Source organism: Spea bombifrons, chromosome 3 (assembly GCF_027358695.1).
Source record: "Spea bombifrons isolate aSpeBom1 chromosome 3, aSpeBom1.2.pri, whole genome shotgun sequence".
Taxonomy (NCBI): Eukaryota; Metazoa; Chordata; class Amphibia; order Anura; family Pelobatidae; genus Spea; species Spea bombifrons.
This window is the reverse complement of record NC_071089.1, coordinates 33,609,537-33,630,603: the sequence shown is the minus strand read 5'-3', so window position 1 is coordinate 33,630,603 and position 21,067 is coordinate 33,609,537. Positions and strand designations below refer to the sequence as shown.

The 21,067-nt window shown below is 37.8% G+C and overlaps 1 protein-coding gene across 2 annotated transcripts in view; it reads left to right on the top strand.

The window, feature by feature from the left end:
- The window catches only part of VTA1 (vesicle trafficking 1), a 93,952-nt gene that overhangs the window by 13,946 nt on the left and 58,939 nt on the right, over positions 1-21,067 (top strand). For both annotated transcript variants that reach the window (XM_053461058.1, XM_053461057.1), the window contains exon 2: positions 16,372-16,466. In XM_053461058.1, coding sequence (XP_053317033.1) covers positions 16,372-16,466 — 95 coding nt within the window. The remainder of the gene's footprint in view (positions 1-16,371; positions 16,467-21,067) is intronic.

The following is a 21,067-nucleotide window of genomic DNA, read 5'->3' as shown; positions in this document are numbered from 1 at the left end:
AATTAAGCTCAAATTTCAATCATGTAAAATGTAAAAACAATAATGTTTCTGCTCAAATTGTGGTTGATGTTGTCATCATTTTTTATTTATTTCATAAGGTGTTTACCTAACTTTCATATATATTAGCTCTAGCGTTAAATTGTCTAAACACTTCCTCTTTTGGTTGGTTTACCTCAGTGGATTTTAATTGTATTATGGTCAGCCTCAAAAGAATAAAAATTATGTTATCACATTATATTAAGTATTACATGACTTGAAATAAGGCAGGTAATTCTTACATTTTGTTGTATGTGTATATTTTGTTGAAAGCCTCAGCCCTTGCCATCTCAGTGTTTTTGTGCACATTTTTTCGGGTTTCAGGTTGCTTAGCCAGATTATTAAACCAAACAGTCTTTGTTGGCTGTCGGATTACTATACTTTTACTTAACTTTGTGTAGTTTGTTATAGGTGACTTGTATTGGGATGTATCCATCTGATGTTGTGATATAACTGAAAGGTCTGTTCCCAAAAGTGTTCCAGCCACCTTGGTTTAACCCATTGAGTACTGAAGTCCTGCAAGAAATTCTCATTGCAGACTATTTATACCCTCACTGGCTGTTTTATTAGGTACATCTTGCTAGTACCGGGTTGGACCACCTTTTGCCTTCAGAACTGCCTTCATTCTTCGTGGCATATTTTTTACAAGGTCCTGGAAACTAGGGCTGCAACAACTAATCGATAATAATCGATAATGAAATGTGATTGGCTGGTTAGCTATTTGTGTAAACAAGCAATTGAACCGGTATACCTAATAAAGTAGCCAGTCAGTGTATATTCTAGTCACTTAATGTGTAAATCTTACAAATCTAAAATAAATTAGTGTAATGTATCTAGTGGCAATAATTTCTGTGAGAAATACTGTTGACCTGCTTATGATGTATTGGATAATTGGAAAATACATGTACCTGTGTATTTTCTAAGGTCTCTGTCTGCTACATTGATGTCACCTGTTATTTTTTGGGGGTCTTGGATTATTCAAGAAGGGATCAGAAATGTTCTAATGTGGGATGTGAGACATGATGATCATTTAGTAAGGAAAGATACATTTGGGTGTAAAAGTGTCTCACGCCAAGGCATGCCTTGGCGTATCTGGGCCTCTGTATGTATATATTTGTGTAGTCTTTGAAACAGGGGCATACATGATACTCTTCAGTCCTTAGCAAAGCTCTTACTCTAGTCCTAGGCCATAAATCAAACGAGTAGATAACATCACCAGAGCAGGGCCTTCAGTGTCATAAAATATACTGGGACATTTGCTCTAAAATGGGTTATTCAAGGCACAGCATCATAACATCACATGTTGAGAATATAAATATATATTTAAAATACCCAGATTGTGTCATTTTGGTATGCCCAGTGAGATGTGTTCCTGTCATGAGCTACAAGAAGCAATTTTGCAAGCAATTAAACCCAGCATAATTGGTGCCCAGATATTCACAAAATATGGGGAATGTGATTGACAAATTATTGAGGTGTGCTGTAAATTGCATGACTGGGGAAGCCTTATGTATTTTTCATGTGAAATCTTCACTAGTGTCCCTCACATGTCTGATTGGGCCATAAACTTCTGATTCCCCCAGGTAACACCAAGGGGTTATCTATATAATATTGGTCTTGGGGAATACAAAGCTCAAATATGTGGAGTAAAAAGAGATCAGGTGGTGACCAGTAATGTTAAGAGCAGGAAAGGGTCTAACCGAATCAAAAGGGATACTCAGAAACCTAGTATTTGACAACAGATAGGAATCATTCAGCCCATCTAGTGTGCTCGTTTTTCCTAGCCTAGAGACCCTGAACCTTAATCAGTTATTGGTCTTTTCTTAAATTCAAAAAGATTTTGTGCCTATTTCGTGCATATTTAAATATCATCAGTGTATTAGCATCCAAGACTCCTGATTGGAGACTTTTCCATTCACCTACCACTGTCTTGGTAAAGTAAACCTCCTGGACTATGTAAATTGTGACACACCTCTGAACAACCCTGACAACCATGTCATAGGCATTTGTCTCATAACCCTACATAAACCTTGGAACGGAGCCCACACCAATAAACTCCATTAGAAGCTGGGTTAAACACTGTGGATACAGGTGAAGTCAAAAAAGGGTCAATTCAAGGACCAATAAGTGTTTACCATAGAAAAACCATGGTAATAAAAACAGGGCTGACTCCCCCTTAGATATGTAAAATTTCTGGAAATTTTTAGGCCGTGGAAAAAACCTCAGAATTCTTTTATGAAGCTCTTCATGCTATATTGTTTGAATATCATATCATAAACATATTATTTATCATTGTAAAAGAACATATTCCACACTCTATTTTCTTACATTTTTTATGAAAAACTCTGCCCAAGCCTTCTCCTCTCTACTCCTCCTTTAAAAACAAAAAAAAACCTGTCTGTGACTTTTAATATACTGTATTTGGCCAGCATAAACATTTCCTCCCAGGTTTTTAGAAAGCTGAGTAACGATTTTCCCAAACTTATTTTTTAACTTGAATGTTTGCTGTCTTTTGACAGATTTTGATTTTACTTGGTATATGTCAAGAACTACACGCATTATATTTCACAACCATCATATGCTTGCATCATGTAACTTAGATAAAATAGTATTTCTCGGCTTGTTCTAAACCCTGGGGAAAAGGAATTGATTAGAATGTTATGATTTCCCGTAACAAACCAGTTGTTGCCTGACCTGTGAATGTGTGTGCTTAACTTTTTTTTTTACCTGCCTTAATATTTAAGGAATATATAATGTTATGCATTCTGATTTGGAATAGTACACATCCTCGTAACTTGGCAATACAAAGGTTTCCAGGGTAATATGACATGAGATATCAGATAAAGTAGCTTAACTCTTTTTGTCTTTGATTAGGCTGATTACAGAGTCTTTATACGGGCAGACTGTATGCAGGTGGTAAAATATGGAATCCATTGCCCGTTTATCTCCTGTAAAATCCAGATTTGACTTGCCTCTTGGCCCCATGGCCCCATATATTATGGAGAAGGAATTCAGAACAAAGATAAAAAGTTATACATGACACATGACACACATGCCTAACTTATGGAAATATTTATTTCCTAATGTTACCTCACATCTCTGTGTACGCCACATTGTGGCTTTGCACAACTAAGTCTATACATACCAACGTGTTCCAGCATATATAATATGCTCATTAATATTTTCCTGGCAAAGCTACATATTTGAGGTCAGACAGGAGTGAGAGGTGTGGTGGCAGGAATATATTTATTTGTGTTTGTGTAAGAATTTATATGTATGTGCAAGGGACAGTCTATCTATATGTGGCAGAGCATTTGTATATATATATATGTGTGTGTGTAACACAATGGCAGAAGCAGTACTATGACACTCCCTCATATTCCTACACAGACTCCTCATCTGCCTGCTGGGAACATCTCTAGAGGGGCATAATTCGTATTAGTATGTAATATTGCCATTTGGTCACTGGTGCTGCCATCTTATTAAATAGCTTGTCAAAATCAGCTTTATTGCTGTGTTTTTGCGATGTATATAAAAATATGTGAAAGAAATAAAAATTTTGCAGAACTGTGTATGATGGAGTTGTAGAATATGTAAGACCCATCAGATGTTGAATACAAACATAGAAGTACACTGAAAAATCCAACTAGCAAACTCATTTCAGTCAACTCAGCCATTGTTTATTTAATATACTTGAATGTCATGGATTTAAAAAAAAAATAAAAAAAATTCTTAAATGCCTGATGTTTTGTTTTAGCCCTTAAAAATTATTTAAACGATTTTAATTGGTTGCTGTCATATATCAACTCTTAATTTACTTGCTCTGATCTTGCATTATACTTTAAACTCTCTTCTACTACTGATTAAGGCTAGGTTTCCACTTGGGTATTTTTTGCAAAAACGCCCATAATAACGCCAATTCAGCCACACGGCGTTTCATTAGTGAAAAAACGCTGCGGCCAGATGTTAGCTGTTCTTCAATAGGAAATCGCACAATGCCATATCCACTTGGCGTTTTTCTGTTTGGCGTTTTTTCGGTCCTCCATGGCGTTTTACTGTTTTTATGGGCTCGGTGGCAGTTTTTCAAAATCGCAGCATGTTGACACTCTGGTGTTTTTTGCAAGGAAATCTTGGCGTTTTTCTCCAATAGAAGTCTATGGGAGAGAAAAACGCCATGAAAACGCCATGTGGGTTTTGCCTTGGCGTTTTTTCCCACAGTTACAATACAGAGGATGGACCCAGTATCTGTGTGTACTACGAGAAATAGGCTGGAAACAAACAGTTTCACACAAAACAAAGTTCATATTGAATTTTACACCATTTGGAACAAACTTGCCATTACAAATAAACATACCCAACTGGATCCTGCGTGCCGAAAGCAACAGCAAACAATTTGCACCATCATTTGGGGCCAATCTTCCTAGAGGAGCAGACATTCGGAATAAAGCATGCCTTACAAACCACAGAAAAGAGACAAAAGGGTCCGCCGGGGCGTGTTTAAGTAGAACTCTACCAAGGAAATGACATCAGGAGGGGGCAGATACTTGCCATTTATCCTAATCCCTTTTAGCTGGGTGAAAATTCTAACTTGTAAAGGCTGGAAAAACTGCCTAAGGTCGAAAAAGCAATTTCCACAGAAAGGCTAAAATGCCAGGAAAAACTCCGCCAAAACACAGGAAAATGCAGTGGCAGTTTTCTTGGACGTTTTTCCTGGCGTTTTTCATCAAGAAAATAATGCAGGAAAAAAACCCAAGTGGAAACCTAGCCTAATAAAGTTGCAGAACAGTCATGCTGTGAGTTACTGAGCCATTATTGACCATTTTCTTGTTTTTGAAAGGAAAGCTGTAAACCATGACATTGAACATGCTGTTTAGGTTAAAAGTCAACATTCTCTTCAATTTTCACAGCATACGGGGTCATGCTATCTGAAACGTTAAATGATATATAGGGTTCTGAAAGCCTCAAGTCTATTTACCACACATTCTACGGCCCCTGGTAAAAGGCAGTAAATTGCTATCAGATTCGAAATTGTATATGTATTATTGTGTATCTCCCCGCTTACTGCTCCTATAGTCATCAGCGTGTCTTTGAATTGCGGGAGTTGGGCGGACTAGGTTCACAATGCGTTATAAAGGACCAAACCTGGTGAGCTCCTGTAAGCTCCTGGGTTAGTGTACCTATTGCACTGCAGCAATGTGAAAATGGACATTTTGTGGGTAATAAGCAGCGATATTGTAGTTCTTCTTAGGAGACGTTACACAATGGGGTTTGTTCACTAAAGTGAGAGGAGGGCTTGAAAAAGAGTTGCAGTCTCAACTCTCTTACTTTGCATTTTATTATGAAGGGACAACACTTACAGATTTCTCCAGAAGAATGGGCTGATCTGGCTCTGTATAATGCATGTATGTGTATATAATATACCAGTGTGTGTGTGTATGTATGTGTGTGTGTGTATATATATATATATATATAATGCCTAATGTATTAATATATATTAATATTAAACTCTCCCTTTAGTGAATTGACACCAATTGTTGGATACATAATTAAAAAGAAATCCTTTTAGTGCAGCAAGTACATTACTGAATACAGTATTGTAGTTTAATTTGACACAGAAAGAAAATCTGTTTTTCATCTACTTTGTTCAATTAAACCTACTTTATCTGCAGACCCGAAGGCTGCTTGAACAGCACCCTGACCCGACTACTTGTGATACTGCTAAAAAAGTTGTGTTTATTTAATTATGTCCTTTGCCATATTGACTTTAATTAGTCAGCGAGTCCTGCTGGGTAACTGGCACATTCAGGGTTTATTCACTACAGGGAGATTTGGAAAGGAGAGTTGTTTAACGCTATCACTTCACTATTCATTATGAGGGGCCAACAGGTGCATATTTCCCAAGCGTGAAGGAGAGACCTAGCCCTGTATAATGCTTATTCAATGTGCAAGGAGATATCCCGCTGATTTAACTATAAGTAAAGTGAAGTTAAGATGCTGAAACACAACTCCCCCTGCAAACTTTCCTGTCTTCTCTCCCTTTAGTGAATTAACATCATTTTATTGTTTAACACTTTTATTTGTAATAGTGATATAAGAATGTAGAACCAGAGTCTAATCGCAAAATTCATGGCTCATGTAAACACGAGATTAGTTTTGTTATTCTGCCTCAGAATGCCATTAGTGTAATCAGTTCAAATATTTTATTAGGCTTTATTTGCTGTCATTTAACTCTTTCTGACTGTTTTTGTAAATGGTTTATCTTTCAAATACATTCGTGTACATCTTTTACTGACCTTACGCTACCAACCCAATTATTGTATTACTTCTAAACTCCATAATAATACAAATTTTTAATCTGTTTATATTGCCATTGATTAAAAAAATCTGGGTTTTGTTGGGAATTAAGTTAAAAGAAGGTTGATGATTATAATTAACACAGAATCAATCAATCCTTTGTCTTTTGTAGTAACATGCCTGAATCGTATGGATGAGTAATCCTGCAGGAGTATAATAAAAGGAGAGTGGAGCTGGATTCGGCAATATGATAATCAGAAAACATGCTACTTGAATGGTTATCCTTGGTTTTCTCAATCATGGGTACATTCCAACATTTTTGAAGACCGCAGCAGTGACCTAACTATAAGCCTGACATAATTCAGTGTCATTTTAGTGGGCTTAACAGATCAGAGTAGGGAATATTTTGCAAGAGATGGAGGTTGGGAAACCTGAACTTTCAACATGTAAATATGTGGTTCCCCACATTTTAAAATCTAAAGATGGCAAAGCATTAGACAGGTTTGCTATGAACTTGTACTTTAATACAAGCAGCTTACCCATAAAGTGAATCGTTTTTACTTGCATTGATGCATGAAGATGTAACATGAAACCGAATAATTTACTATTAGTCCTTAATCTCTATTTTGGTTTGTAAGACCAGTAATGAAAGTGGGCTGATTGTACAGCTCAAGTTATGACGTGCCATGCCTCATCTGTGTTTCACCACTAATCTCATAATAACAGAATATGAAAATGTATTCCTTGTAGCCCAGTGGCACAGACTTGCGATTGAACCTGCTTGCTCTTTAATTAACGGTGTTGGTCATTTTTTATTGGGTCAAATATAGTTTTTCCTTGAACACTCACAGAGAAATGATTCACATCTAGATTTCCTTAGACCCATTCATGTTCCCTTTCACAGGATGTTTGATTTATATTTGATCAGCATAAGGTGCCCGTCTTCTGTCTATCTTTCCTCTATTCATGACTTTCTATTCCTTCCCCCTTCTCTTTCTGTCTTCTTTCTTCCTTTTTCTTGTTTTTCTTCCTTCCTCTCGTGTCTCCCTCTATATCTGTACTTTCCTTCCCCCCCCATTCCTTCCCCCTGTATGGCAGCCCCTCTCCTTTTTGCACTCAACATCATGTGACATCACCTCCGTCCTGGTCACATTAATTCCATGCTGCTCTAAATATGGGACCTGGTGGCTTTATGTGGAACTGCATACAAAATGTTTTTTTTTCCATAGTAGCCAATTATTTTACAGCCCTGGTTGGGCCCTGGCGAGGACCATACAGCTACCAGATGCTGGTGTTTGTTCCTGCCCATTTGCCCTCTCTGCCCTGTACCACCTTGCTGCCCAAGTAGTATTACTTTGTGGGATGTCCTCAGACAATCCTGAGCTATCTGAACACACTTTTGTCCCAAAGAAGGCTACATATAAATTTAAGCATTCAAAGCAGCTGGAGACAAATATCTACCAAGAAGGAGGCGATTGCCCATAGAATCCAAGATTCAGCTAGAACCTATGCCAGGTTACGAGATAAACCTCCAAACCTTCCTTTAGAAAGCGTTCCTTCCTGAAAGCAAGGTCCAGACTGGTAGTTATAAATTTGACTTTTGTTGTTATGCATCAGAAGAGGTGCAGTCTCAGACAGGTGATAAAGTTACTAGGGCTAATGACAGCTCCAAGATATGCGGAACCTTGGGCTCTGTTGCCTATACAATGGCTTCCAGCTTTCATGTGCAGGGCTTGCTCCTGTTTTTTTTTTTTTTGATATATATATATATATATATATATATATATATATATATATATATATATACATACATACATACATACATACATACATACATACATACATACATACACATATACCGAGAATTCCAGATTCCCGCTATTGGACTTCCTCAGCAGAATCTTCCTCAGAAGACTCTGCAACAATGTCTGGCTTGGTCATCCCTGTATAATCAGTCTTTTCAACTGATGCCAGCTTAAAAGGATGAGGCTGTTATAGAGACAAAATGTCTTCAAGACACATGTCTTCAGAGAATTCCCTGCCTGTAAATCTCCTGGAGCTTTTGGAAGGCTCTCTTTTCATGGGAATGCTGGCTATCGGGAAAGGCTGTTATGATCTTGTCCTGAGAATTGGAGTGTAGTTGCCTACCTGAACAGGCTAGGTGGCACAAGAAGACCTAATTGAGAAGATTGGCATTTAGGCTGGAAGTCATCTATCTTAACTGATTCATAGCCAATCATATCAGAGGTTTGAATAACACCAGAGCAGACTTCCTCATCAGAGAGCCAATCCTTTCTAGATAATTAATATATTTTCCCTCAATAAGGTAGTCAAGGTCTACCTATCTATGACAAGATGCCATAACTGTAACGGCAGTAAGACACAAGTAGGAGAAGACTTCAGAGGGTTGCTACATCACCCAGAGATGGTTGTTCCAGATGAGCTATGTGTTCCCTCCGCTGATTGCTCAAACCCTGAAAAAGATCAAGGTAGAGGGGATCCTAGTTGCTCTGGACTGACCCAAACGGATTTGGTATCCAGAGCTGGTCCATCTATCTGTAGCAGACCCCATAAGGCAAAAGCCTATTATACCTGCAACTTGGTGATCGGCATTATGTTCTGAGGTCTCTCTCCCAGACTAGACTGAGAGCTGTCTTTTATAGCCCTCTAATCACAACCTTAATTATTTTATTAATTTGTCCCAGATGTACTGGTAGCTTCTCTCAGTCTGTGGCTAACATAGTGAAAGTTAACTATATCATCTCAAATTCTGTATAATCTGTCACAGGGCTGTTATTTTTTTCTGTGAATTTAGAAACATGTAACAAAAACAATAATCACTTTTTAATCCAATTTATTTTTAAAAACCACACAATCTGATCTACCAATGGGAAAAGAAGCTCCTAGGACAATTGCTCAGACCTTTTGAAACCGTGGTATAGCTAGACATTGCTTTGTGGTGAATACGAGTAAATGAAAGTCCATGTTTTCTCTTGTTGTGAGAAACATAACCTTCTGAAGATGTACTTTGATGTGATCGTTCTAGTAAGCCTTCCTTCATATAACTGTTCAGAACTACAGCTTAATTCAGTGGTTGAAACCTTTCCGCATGCTAATCAAACAGTTGCACAACACATTTCCAAATATCGAGAGGAAGCTGCCCAAGTTGGCACGCGTCTCTCTCCATTTTTTTTTTGCCGTGCCTTTCATGGAAAGCTTACAGTTTGTTTGCTTATGCTTTATTGCTTGAAGCAACAAGCATGTTCCAGATAAAGAATATTATATGATCGCAACTAACGTCACAATTAGTATATGTTCCGTGGGCTACATTCTTATTGGTAATCACACACTAATTTGACTTCTCCGATTTGGTTGTTATATAACTTTATAATATGGCCAAAAAATAAAAATATCTAGTTCAAGTATTTAGACCCCTTACCTATTCTATTTGTATTACAAGTAGTAAATTAAACAAATATTTATATATGATATATTAGCTTACATCGTGGAAACTCTATTGTAAGGAAACATTTGTTGGGTAACTAAGGTTAATAAAAAATTGGACTATTGTATGTTGCCTAAAGCCACTGTGCTCTGAAGGCACCCAGATTACACAGATGAATTATTGTAATGTGCAAACAATGAATGACCTTACTCCACCTGTGAACCGATAAAGCTTCTGACTGATGAAAACATGAAACCCAACTGATAAAGTATCATTGGTTGGACATTAAAAAACAACACATAACATTCTATTGAAGTCAAAGATAGAGTAACAAAAACGTGTGTGTCTCTGTGTATATATGCACACAGATTATTCTTTTACAGATGGCAGTAATAACAAACACAAAAACTATAGTCTACATTGTAATAATGTGAGCAGTGCCCTCTTTACCTAATGTATTGGTTTGTCTTACCCTTTCTATATACTGGAAGTGGCGCAGAAGTTGTTGGTGCTATGTTAGTGAAGGATAATAATGGCCTTTGTCCTGTATAACACACAACTGTCACACTCTTCTGTATATATCCACAGTCCTCTGTCCACATTATGACTTGTTTTAGAAAGTCTATGAAGCTTGTCTCTAAAAGGACTTAAATTAGTACAAAGATGTTATCTTTGTTTATGGCATCACCTGCCAACTTCCGGGCTCTCTGAACCAGTCCTCTGACACAGCCGACTCCTCCATTTTGATGATAACATTACCTGTGCCTTGCCTAGTCGTACCGAATGTGTTACCGGGGTTGTATCCTGGTGTACTCTGCAATTTGTGTTCCAATGCCTCTGGTGGGTTTTGTGTTTCTTATTAACTCTGATTTAGTGCATTTATCCATGGACCCTCCTTAGTAAGATGTAAGTAGTATAATTAAGCTCAGGCTTTACAACTGTACTAAAGGGCCCCAAATAGGCCAGGAATTATGTGTACTCCTGCCTTCTAACGATCATCAGTTTAATATGTAGGCTGAAACACAATCATTAAACAGAAACATCTTTGTAGAAGGAATAAAACTGGGTGACGAACAGTCAAACTTAACAAGGTGAGTTTGCTGAAAACAGTTTAATGTCAAAAGTCATAAGGCATGGCAAGACAGAGCACAGTAACTAGATACAAGGTATTTATACCGCTTCAGCAAGGTCTCTCCCAGGCAGCGATTTCATGGTGGACAGGGGTTTCCAGATGTTCTATCCAAGTTATTTAGAAGAAGCACAAAGAAATGGGCAATGTTATGGACTGTAGACACAGTGGTCAGCCAGTGAAACGCTGTGCAGCAAATGAAACACACATCATGCTTACTTCCCTAAATAATCGGAAGATGTCCAGCAGAGTCATTAACTCGCCAGTGCCGGAAACGAGTGGGACTCTCACCTATCTACTGTGCGGAGAAGTCTGGTCAGAAATGGGCTTCATTCTTAAAATGTATTCCTATTATTTTGGGACAAAAGCTGCAAAGACTTTGCTCTATTAATATTCCATTATATGCTACTACCCTGGTTAGGAAAATGGATAGGAAGAAAAAATGCGCAACTTGAAGCCATTTTAATATAAAATAGGAAGTGTTTCTTTGTACAAACAGTGCCAAAGTACCTTTTTTAAAACGGAAAATTGTTTACTGGACCAAGACAGGTTTGTCTACCCTTTGCTACATTTAGCTTTGATTTTGATTATCAGAATAACCTGAGTAATGGTTAAGTATTTTATTTTTAAACAGTCCTCCAGGGTGTACATGCAAGGTATTCATTGCTTGTATATGTGGGTTTACAAATGGTTGCTATGCAATGCAGTTTTAATTACTTACCTTTTATCTAGATTTTTGGAGAAAGTGGTACAGCTTGTGTTATTGTATGCTAGTTCGACCTTGTGATCTGAAATCATAAGGCAATACATATAGCTCAGTTAATATTTATATTGTGCCTGAAAGTAAATCAGGTTCCCTGGTCCTTATTGAAGGTTTTAGGCTGACTAAAATAGCTGACATAGAAAAACATAATTCTATAAATAATTGTTCTTAACGTCTATTTTTGTCTTGATGCAACATGATTAGTTAACCCTATTTACATCCACTTTTTGTTTTGTCATCAGTTCTGTTTATCCATCAGAACTGATGACAAAACAAAAAGTGGATGTAAATAGGGTTAACTAATCATAGGGTTAACTAGTAATAGGGTTACAAATGCATAAATGCATAAATACTTTAACTAATCAACCATATAATGATAAAATAAAGAAGTCTGATCTTTGCTGTATAGCATCTCCTAGCATCAATTATTAGATTATCTCTGCCATATTGTTAAGTGGTTGGTTGTTTTTGATTTCTTCATGCAGTCTTTGTAAGGGTACTGGGGGAAGGTAACTCCCACTCTACAGGACAGCAAACTGCGTGTATATACTAGTTGTGTAACATTAACACGCATATGTGAGGTATTGTGATGTAAACTTTTAAACAATATAGCTCCAAAAGATTGACAATTCAACTACATATGGTTTGTTTTAATTAATTTTGTTATGGCAAAGCATTATGATGACGATAGTTCCCATTTAACAAGACAACATTTAAGAGAGGGTAAATAATCTGTATAAATTTTAACTAAATCTGGAGTTGATATGATTAATTCCTGGAGAGGAAACGAGTGAACCCATTTTTATTCTGTTGTACATTGTTTATCCATTTTTTGTGCTCTGTCCCAAATGATCCACTTGGTATGTATTTTAGTCTGCATGGTCACATTCATCATGTAAACTTTTCTGATGCAAGGCTAAACAAGTATGTTTTCTTTCTCCTGTAACAACATTGTTTGGCACCGTCAACATTAAAGCTTAGCCATCAAAGAAGAGCCGTTAGGTGGAAAAAGTCGTGTTTCTGTAATGAAGTCTTCCATGACTAAAAGAGCACATTAATATGTATATGCTCCTTTCTTTTATTTTGTAGTGCAGCAAATACATGTTCATGTTATTAACACTCTGCTTTGTAAATGCATGGCTACATACTAGTATACACTAGTATTTCAGTGAGCCTGTGTGCCCCCTCCTGACTGCCCCAGTGAGGAAACTCAGTAGAGTTATATATATAAATATATGGATGACAGTCCACCTTGGGTATGTCACTGGTGACAATTAATGTTTTTTTTCAATATGGCTGCCAGAGTGCCACATCCGCTCACCCAGACTGTCTTCTGCTTTACTTTAGAATGCTGTACATGTATCCGTGCACAAAGCATTCTGTTAGATGGAAGAGAAAATTGTGGGTGGGCACCTTATTTATCGTTTTTATATCTCTATGCCTGCTTCATGCCCACATGTATAATGGGAGAGGGAGGCATTTAAATAACATTTCACATATACGCTTCCTAACAAGTTAGCTTGCACCAAAAGTAAGTAAACATTTTAAATACATTTTCACTTACACATTTGATGAGCAATTGGCTAGCACAATGTATAGGGGAAATGTACCGCCTATAAATTGATAGCTTGAAATTTTTCAATGACAGATGAAACATCACCAGTACTCTTGTACGATGGAACAAAGAAGCACAGAGTATTAAAGTGTAGAGTACTTTTGGTATTTTTTTTAGATATTTCAGTTTGTTGGGACTTCTGTTGAGACATTGTGGTGTTGAGTTGCGTTGTGGATTTGGTTAGGCGTGTGGTAGCATTACTTTAAATATACCGTAGATCATATATATATGGCAAGGCCAACAGAAACATTTGTGCTTTCTCACCCAGGCTGGACTCAGATGCACTGCTGATATCGCTGCCTATTTAATAGTTATATATAATGCCAAGCAATGATGCTTTCTCATATAATGTGAGACGGTATATGTAGATAATATTAATTCAGTGAATAGATTTCCTTAAATGGGTTTTAATAAGCTATATCAAAAAGGGTAATTTTTGGGTAATGTAGACCTAAACTTACTGTGGTAATTAAGAGTTTACTGAATAGTCACCTATATGCTCAGATGATGACTAATAGTTAAGCACCACCAAGGAGGCGTGATGTCCTATTAATGGACTAGTTAGTCCTCTTAAGGATGTAGCACCCAACCATATCCCCCAACATTTCATTTGTCCAGATCGGGAGACATGTTGCGAGTGAGGCAAGAGGCTTCATTTGACTAGCACCAAAAGTGGGCATAGTCGAGGCATGACCACCTGCCCTACAGAAGAGGCCACCTTGCTTAGCTATAGAGCATTGATAGATGGTCTTGTGGGAGCTTCAGTGGGGGTCTTTTCTGCAACAACACAGACCTCCATTGATCTTACAACTCCCTTGGCCAGTCAAGGGGGATCAGAGGAGCTCCTTAACTGGCTCATTTGATCCTTCCTGTCTGCAAAAGACTGTACAGACAGGCAACTACCCAGGACAGTCCCACAAAAGTCTGAACTGTTGGGAGGTATTCCCCTCTTAAGATGTGTGTAACTGGATATATTTGTTATGCGTTTTTCTTTCTACACCCACCAGTCTGTTTACTGTAATAGCATATAGAGGAAATCTGATAACTACTAAAGTTTTGAAATAGGACATATTATAATCGCTTGAGAACTATATCCTCCTGCACACAAGGGAAAAAAACATACTGGATGCTTGCATGTGAAACCTACTGTTTCTCATATACTGGAGATGAGTTATTAGTATCTCTATCACGCACAAGAATTTTCATAATTTTCATAAAAGGGAGATTAAGATTGGTCACTTGGAAACAATAATTTCTTAGTCTGATTGTATGCATTAACTTTCCAAGAACCATCTGAGATGTCATTCTTCCTTAAATTGTGAGACTTGTCTGCCTTAAGACGCCAGCTTTCAGAATACCGGTCACAGTACTAATTTATGGAGCATAGAATGTTAATTCACAATTTCCTGGTCCATTCTTGAAATTGCTCTTTTACTACACTACAAATTTATAGAGATGCAGAAAAGAAGAAGCCAGAATTAGGCCATTTTACTATAGTAATATAGAACTGGAACCACTTTTTTTATTTATTAAATAGAGTATGATAATATCCCCATAAAAATCTGTTATAGGGATTTAAAAAACAAACACATAAAAAAACAAGTAACCAATTTAACAATATTATGATTATAATAGCCAATAATAAATATATTTTACAGATCTGGCCCTTATATTGGTCTTTTCCAATTATAGGACACATCATTATACCTGGATGCGTTTTGTTTGATAAAGTTCTCCGTGTTGGCTATATATTAGTTTTTTGAGCCATAAATTTGATTAAAATTGATGCTTATACCAAGAGATTGATTACCAAATAAATAGTAAATATATCGTAATTGACCAATTAAAATTAAACAAGTTGATTCCTATAGTATTCAGTCTTTATGGCAATTCTACCGCGTCTTATCAATAAAGAAGTATTTTGCGGTTTCCTTTTTTAAACAGTTCTACTTTTTGCATGATGTTTTCAGGCAGCTACATATTAATCATTTGTACAGGTTTTAGTACTGTCATCTTAGAGCAGTCTATGTATATATTATATATACACCTGAGCTTGATCTGCTGCTAGGTACACAGAACAGTGGATCAGTCTTTGACTGATGAAAGCCTATAGAGGATTTCATTATAGGGCCCTGCAATTTTTTACATTTTTGTGGTTGAATTGAATCTTGACCAAAAATTTGAATAAGAATCATACCAATAGAAAAATTGAATGCATTATTTTACACTCTTAAACATATATACACAAGATACCAATAACAAAAGTTATGGTGGGTAAAAAAAAGGTGATGGAAAAATCTTCCACTTAAAATTAAGGGGATAGCAGAAGCATTATTAAGCACTAATCTATATTCACCAGACAAGCCAGTAGGCTTGTTTTTTCCCTCAAATCTTGTGGTGCTGCCACAACCACAAGGGTTTCTGGGTAGGCACATGCAAATAAGGTCAGCAATGATCACTTTACACCTCTATATCCGCTTTATACATGGACAGCCTTTAGACAGAACTTGGGAAAGAGATCACCACTGATGGACAACCGTTCCACCCTAAATGGGACCCAACAGCATGAGGTTGTGATACTGGCTTAATACTTCAGACTTGGAGAAGCACAAGAGACCAAAAACACCATCATTTTTGTTATTGGTATCTTATGCTTCTCCATTCAGTCTCTCCATGGATTTACTGTGCGTAGAGGGACTGATCGATAGAGGGAGGCAGCGGCCTGTGAGACCTGAACTTTTGATGTAGACTAAAATCAGCAGTAGCTACTTCATAACCACTGCCATAAACAACTAATCAACTGTAGTGTTTCAGCAGGTAAAGTCACCCTAAATATCACATGACTGAAAACAATGGCAGCCTCCAGGTCTGCAGACTAATTAAGTTTATTTGAGCAAAATGAAATCACACCAAGATTTCCCCAATGTGTATGCAGCATTGTATTTTGTGGTAAAAAAAAAATGTTCTACTTTAATTAATAAAGTACCAGAAATTTTTTTTAAAAAAATATTTTTGTAATAAGTAGATTTTCTCTCTTGAGTAATGATCTGGTATTTACACTCATATGTATCATTTCTTCAAATATGCAGGCCGTTTATATGCCATGCAGACTGGTATGAAGATTGATAGCAAGTCCCCGGAGTGCCGCAAATTCTTGTCTAAGCTTATGGATCAGTTAGAAACTGTAAGTAAGCTCTTTGCATGCTTATGTATGTCTAATGTGCTTTATATGTAACAGTTTAGATGAACACATATAACAACTGTCTGGTTCAAAGTGGATTACAACCTGAAACAAAATGTATTTCTATGGTTGATCTATTCACTCTGCTAGCCATGATGATTTTGCGAAATAGGTTGTTTGTAATTCCGTATGAAATCTAACTAGAGAAATCAATGTCAGCTCCCAGTACGTGCACAGCATATGTCTCTCTAAAATAAATGTGCCAGATCTTTTAAAGCCTCTGCTTTGAAGGTGAATACTGGCTCCCAGATGTTTTTTGGCACAAGGAAAAGTGGTTACGGTGAAACTTGGCCCTGTGTAGGGCACTAAGTATCTTCATGTACAGAGAACTTCACAAATAGCAATTTCACCTTTACTGCCTGGGGTAGAAAACACGTAAGACGTATCTAGTGGCGTTTATTTCATGGAAATAGGCGGTAAACTCTGAAGCTCCCCTTCTGATTTATTTGTGATTATGTGCCGCTGTAACGCTGTATTGTTTACCCTGTTGGCAGGATATAATTCTGACATAAATTCTAACATACTAATGTTTCATAACAACAGAACAAACCATTGCATTGGTTTTCTCACCTCAAAAGAAAGCATTCTAAAACTTTCATTCTAAAACTTTCGCTACAGTAATCACAGTTCTGCATAACCCACTACAAAAGGATCATAGTTTAATGATAAAACACCATTTGGTCTGAGCTATTCCTATTAGGATCATAGTTATTAAACTAGGGGCAAGTAAAGGCCAAGACAGCCTTTATTGTAGTAGAATGTGGGCGGTGGTGTGGTCAAACACCGCTCCCTTGACCAGGGAAAGGAGAAACCAACTTGAAATCCAGGAAGCAGATCTTTACCTGGAGACCTGGAGTCAAACCTGAGCAGTTCCCAGGTATGATTTTTAATTTCTATGTATCGTTTTCATACAGTACTCCTGTGTGTTTAACTTGGTGTATACTATTGACTCTCACATATGAAATATTGATATTCGTGTTACTGTTACCAGAAGGCTTTTTCCCTCAGTAATCTTGTGCTGCTGCCACAATCACAGGTGATTCTGGGTAAGCACATGCAAATGAGGTCAACAATGATCACAATCCACCTCTATATCCACTTTGTACATGGATCCCTTGAGAGCAAATGTGCGCTGTACCACAGCCTTTAGACAGAACTTGGGAAAGAGGTCCAATAGCCAGATCACCACTGATGGACAGCTGTTTCGTCCTTAATGGGACTCGTCAGCATGAGGTTGTGATATTGGCTTAATACTTGAGGCTTGGAGAAGCACAAGATACCAAAAACACCATAATTTTTGTTATTGGTATCTAGTGCTTCTCCATGCATTTACTGCACGTGGAGGGACTGATCAATAGTGCGAGGCAACGGTCTATGAGAATTGAACTTTTCAAATCGTTAAAGACGTTTTGATGTAGACTAAAATAAGCAGTAGCGATTCGATTTGACAAATTACATTTTTGCAGGGCCCTACTTCATAAGCACTGCCATGCATTGGTGTTACTGTTACCGCTTGGGGAGTTACTGAAATAGATTATTTCTGGCACTACAGATTTCGCCTGTTCTCTAATTCATAGTCCTAAATGATGTCACAATTTTGCCGATATCTTGGCCTTGGACATTCAATTTTTTGCTAACTATGGTGTGTATAATATCCTACCCCTCCCCAAGTATTAAAGATTTTTGCAATATGTTACAAAATCCTTTCAGTCAAATGTGAAATCTGATTCTGGTATTGAGAATTTATAGTTGTGCCCACTTGGTGAACAATTTGCAATGTATGTTGGCATTTTATTTTCTGTGTTTTTTTCTCCCATATGTCACTTTTACTATTAGATGTGTTTTAAAAAGTGCTGATTGAGATGTAGTCCACACTTCAATTAGCACGTTCCAGATAACCACATGGTTCAGTTATAATCAGGATTATCCAGTACATCATGGTCATAATGACCTTGTTCTTTCACCATTTGCTCACCGCTTTTTTTTTTCTCCCTGTTCCATCTTTGTTTGGTGGCTGTTGAAAAGCTTTGTAGAAAGTGACGTGCCGAAAGGCACTTGTCCTGTCAGAACATCAATAGCTAAATGAAGTACATACTTTGCCCTGAAATGAAAAGTTCCTTTAACAATAACCATCTGGATACACATTGCATTGTCTTTCGTTACTCATTTAGAAGGTTTTGTTGACTTTTGTTTTATTTTTTGACAGCTAGTTGAACTGCCTGCCTTGAGAACAAATCCTAATTGCCTCTAACAACACGGAAAACACAGTGTGGTGGTTACGTTTGTAAACTTATGTGTGAAAAGGGAAAGTAATTACTGAAAATTCAATTTTTATTAGAAACAAACCTGCCAGTCAGGTGTTTTTGAGAAGGAAAACAGGCTGCTACAAAACCACAAAAATCAATGAGTTTGTTGATTTAACAGATTTAGTGTATAATGGCGTAAGTACTAAACTCTAGACGGGACTCTAATGTAGATGTTTCAATTAGCTATATTTAGTGTTTTAAGTATCTCCTTCCATGAAATCCTGACTATTTCTAAGCATGTGTAGTTCAGACCAGTGTTTAAAAACTGAACCTTCCAGGTCTAGTAGTCTCGTTGCGGGATTGTGTCATCTTATTCAGCAGCTGTACGTAGTTGATGCCAGCAAGGTCGTAGCTGTGACCACTGAGCCACAAGAGAAAAATAAAATCTCCTGATAACCAGTTGTTTAATCCATGTGCATACACTGGTTACATTGAATGGTATACACTCACTGGTCACTTTATTAGGTACACATTGCTAGTACCTGGTTGGACCCCCTTTTGCCTTCAGAACTGCCTTCATTCTTTGTGGCATACTTTCTACAAGGGGCTGGAAACATTCCTCAGAGTTTTTGGTCCCTTTTGGACATAATGTCATCCCACAGTTGCTACAGATTTGTTGGCTCCACATCCACAATGCAAATCTCCCTTCCACCACATCTCAAAGGTGCTCTATTTGATTGAGATCTGGTGACTGTGGAGCCTTTTGGATTAGAGGGAACTCATTATCATGTTCAAGAAACCAGTTGGAGATGATGTGAGCTTTGTGTGCATTATCCTGCTAGAAGTAGCCATCAGAAGATGGGTACACTGTGGTCATGAAGGGATGGAAATGGTCAGCAACAATACTCAGGTAGGCTGTCGCATTTAAATGATGCTCAATTGGTACTAAGGGGCCCAAACTCTGCCAAGGAAATGTCCCCCACACCATTACACCACCACCACCTGAACCGTTGATACAAGGCAGAATGGATCCATGCTTTCATGCCTTCTGAATGTCTCATCTGGAATCGAGACTCATAAGACCAAGCAACATTCTTCCAGTCTTCCATGGTCCGATTTTGGTGAGCTTGTTGCGAATTGTAGCTTCGGTTTCCTGTTCTTAGCTGACAGGAGTGGCTCCCGGTGGTTTTCTGCTGCTGTAGCCCATGTGCTTCAAGGTTCGATGTGTTGTGCGTTCAGAGATGGTATTTTGCATACCTTGGTTGCAACGAGTGGTTATTTGAGTTACTGTTGCCTGTCTGTCATCTTGAACCAGTCTGCCCATTCTCCTCTGACCAATGACATCAACAAGGCATTTTCGTCCGCACAGCTGCCGCTTACTGTTTGTTTTTCTTGACCATTCTTTGTAAACCGTAGAGATGGTTGTATGTGAAAATCCCAGTAGATCAGCAGTTTATGAAATACTCGGACCAGCCCGTCTGGGACCAACATTCATGCCACGTTCAAAGTCACTTAAATCCACTTTCTTCCCCATTCTTATGCTCGGTTTGAACTTCAGCAAGTTGTCTTGACCACATCTACATGCCTTAATGCATTGAGTTGCTGCCATGTGATTGGCTGATTAGCTATTTGTGTAAACAAGCAGTTGAACAGGTGTACCTAATAAAGTGGCATAACATATAACACAGGGGTGGGCAATTAATTTTCCCACGGGGCCACATGAGAAATTGGAATGGTTTTAGAGGGCCAGACCTCTACAAACTACAAACTCCGAAGCCTTGTCCATTTTGTTAACTTATGTGCTGTTTAATAAAGTTATTCAAGCCTACGTCATTGGTAGAGGTGCTTGAATAAGTAAGGCCTGAATAACTATTAGCACAGCACAGAAGTGAACAAAATGAACAAGGCTTCGGAGTGCATACCGTATTTTTCGCTCTATAAGACGCACCTGCTGATAAGACGCACCTAGATTTTAGAGGAGAAAAAAAAGGAAAAAATATTTTGAGCTAAAAAATGGGCTAAAATATTTATTACAATAACTGAATAAGCTATGAACACAGTAAGACACACGCAGTAAGACACACACAGACACAGTAAGACACACACAGACACAGTAAGACACACACAGACACAGTGAGACACACACAGACACAGTAAGACACACACAGACACAGTGAGACACACACAGACACAGTAAGATACACACAGACACAGTGAGACACACACAGACACAGTAAGACACACACAGACACAGTAAGACACACAGACACAGTGAGACACAGTAAGACACACACAGAC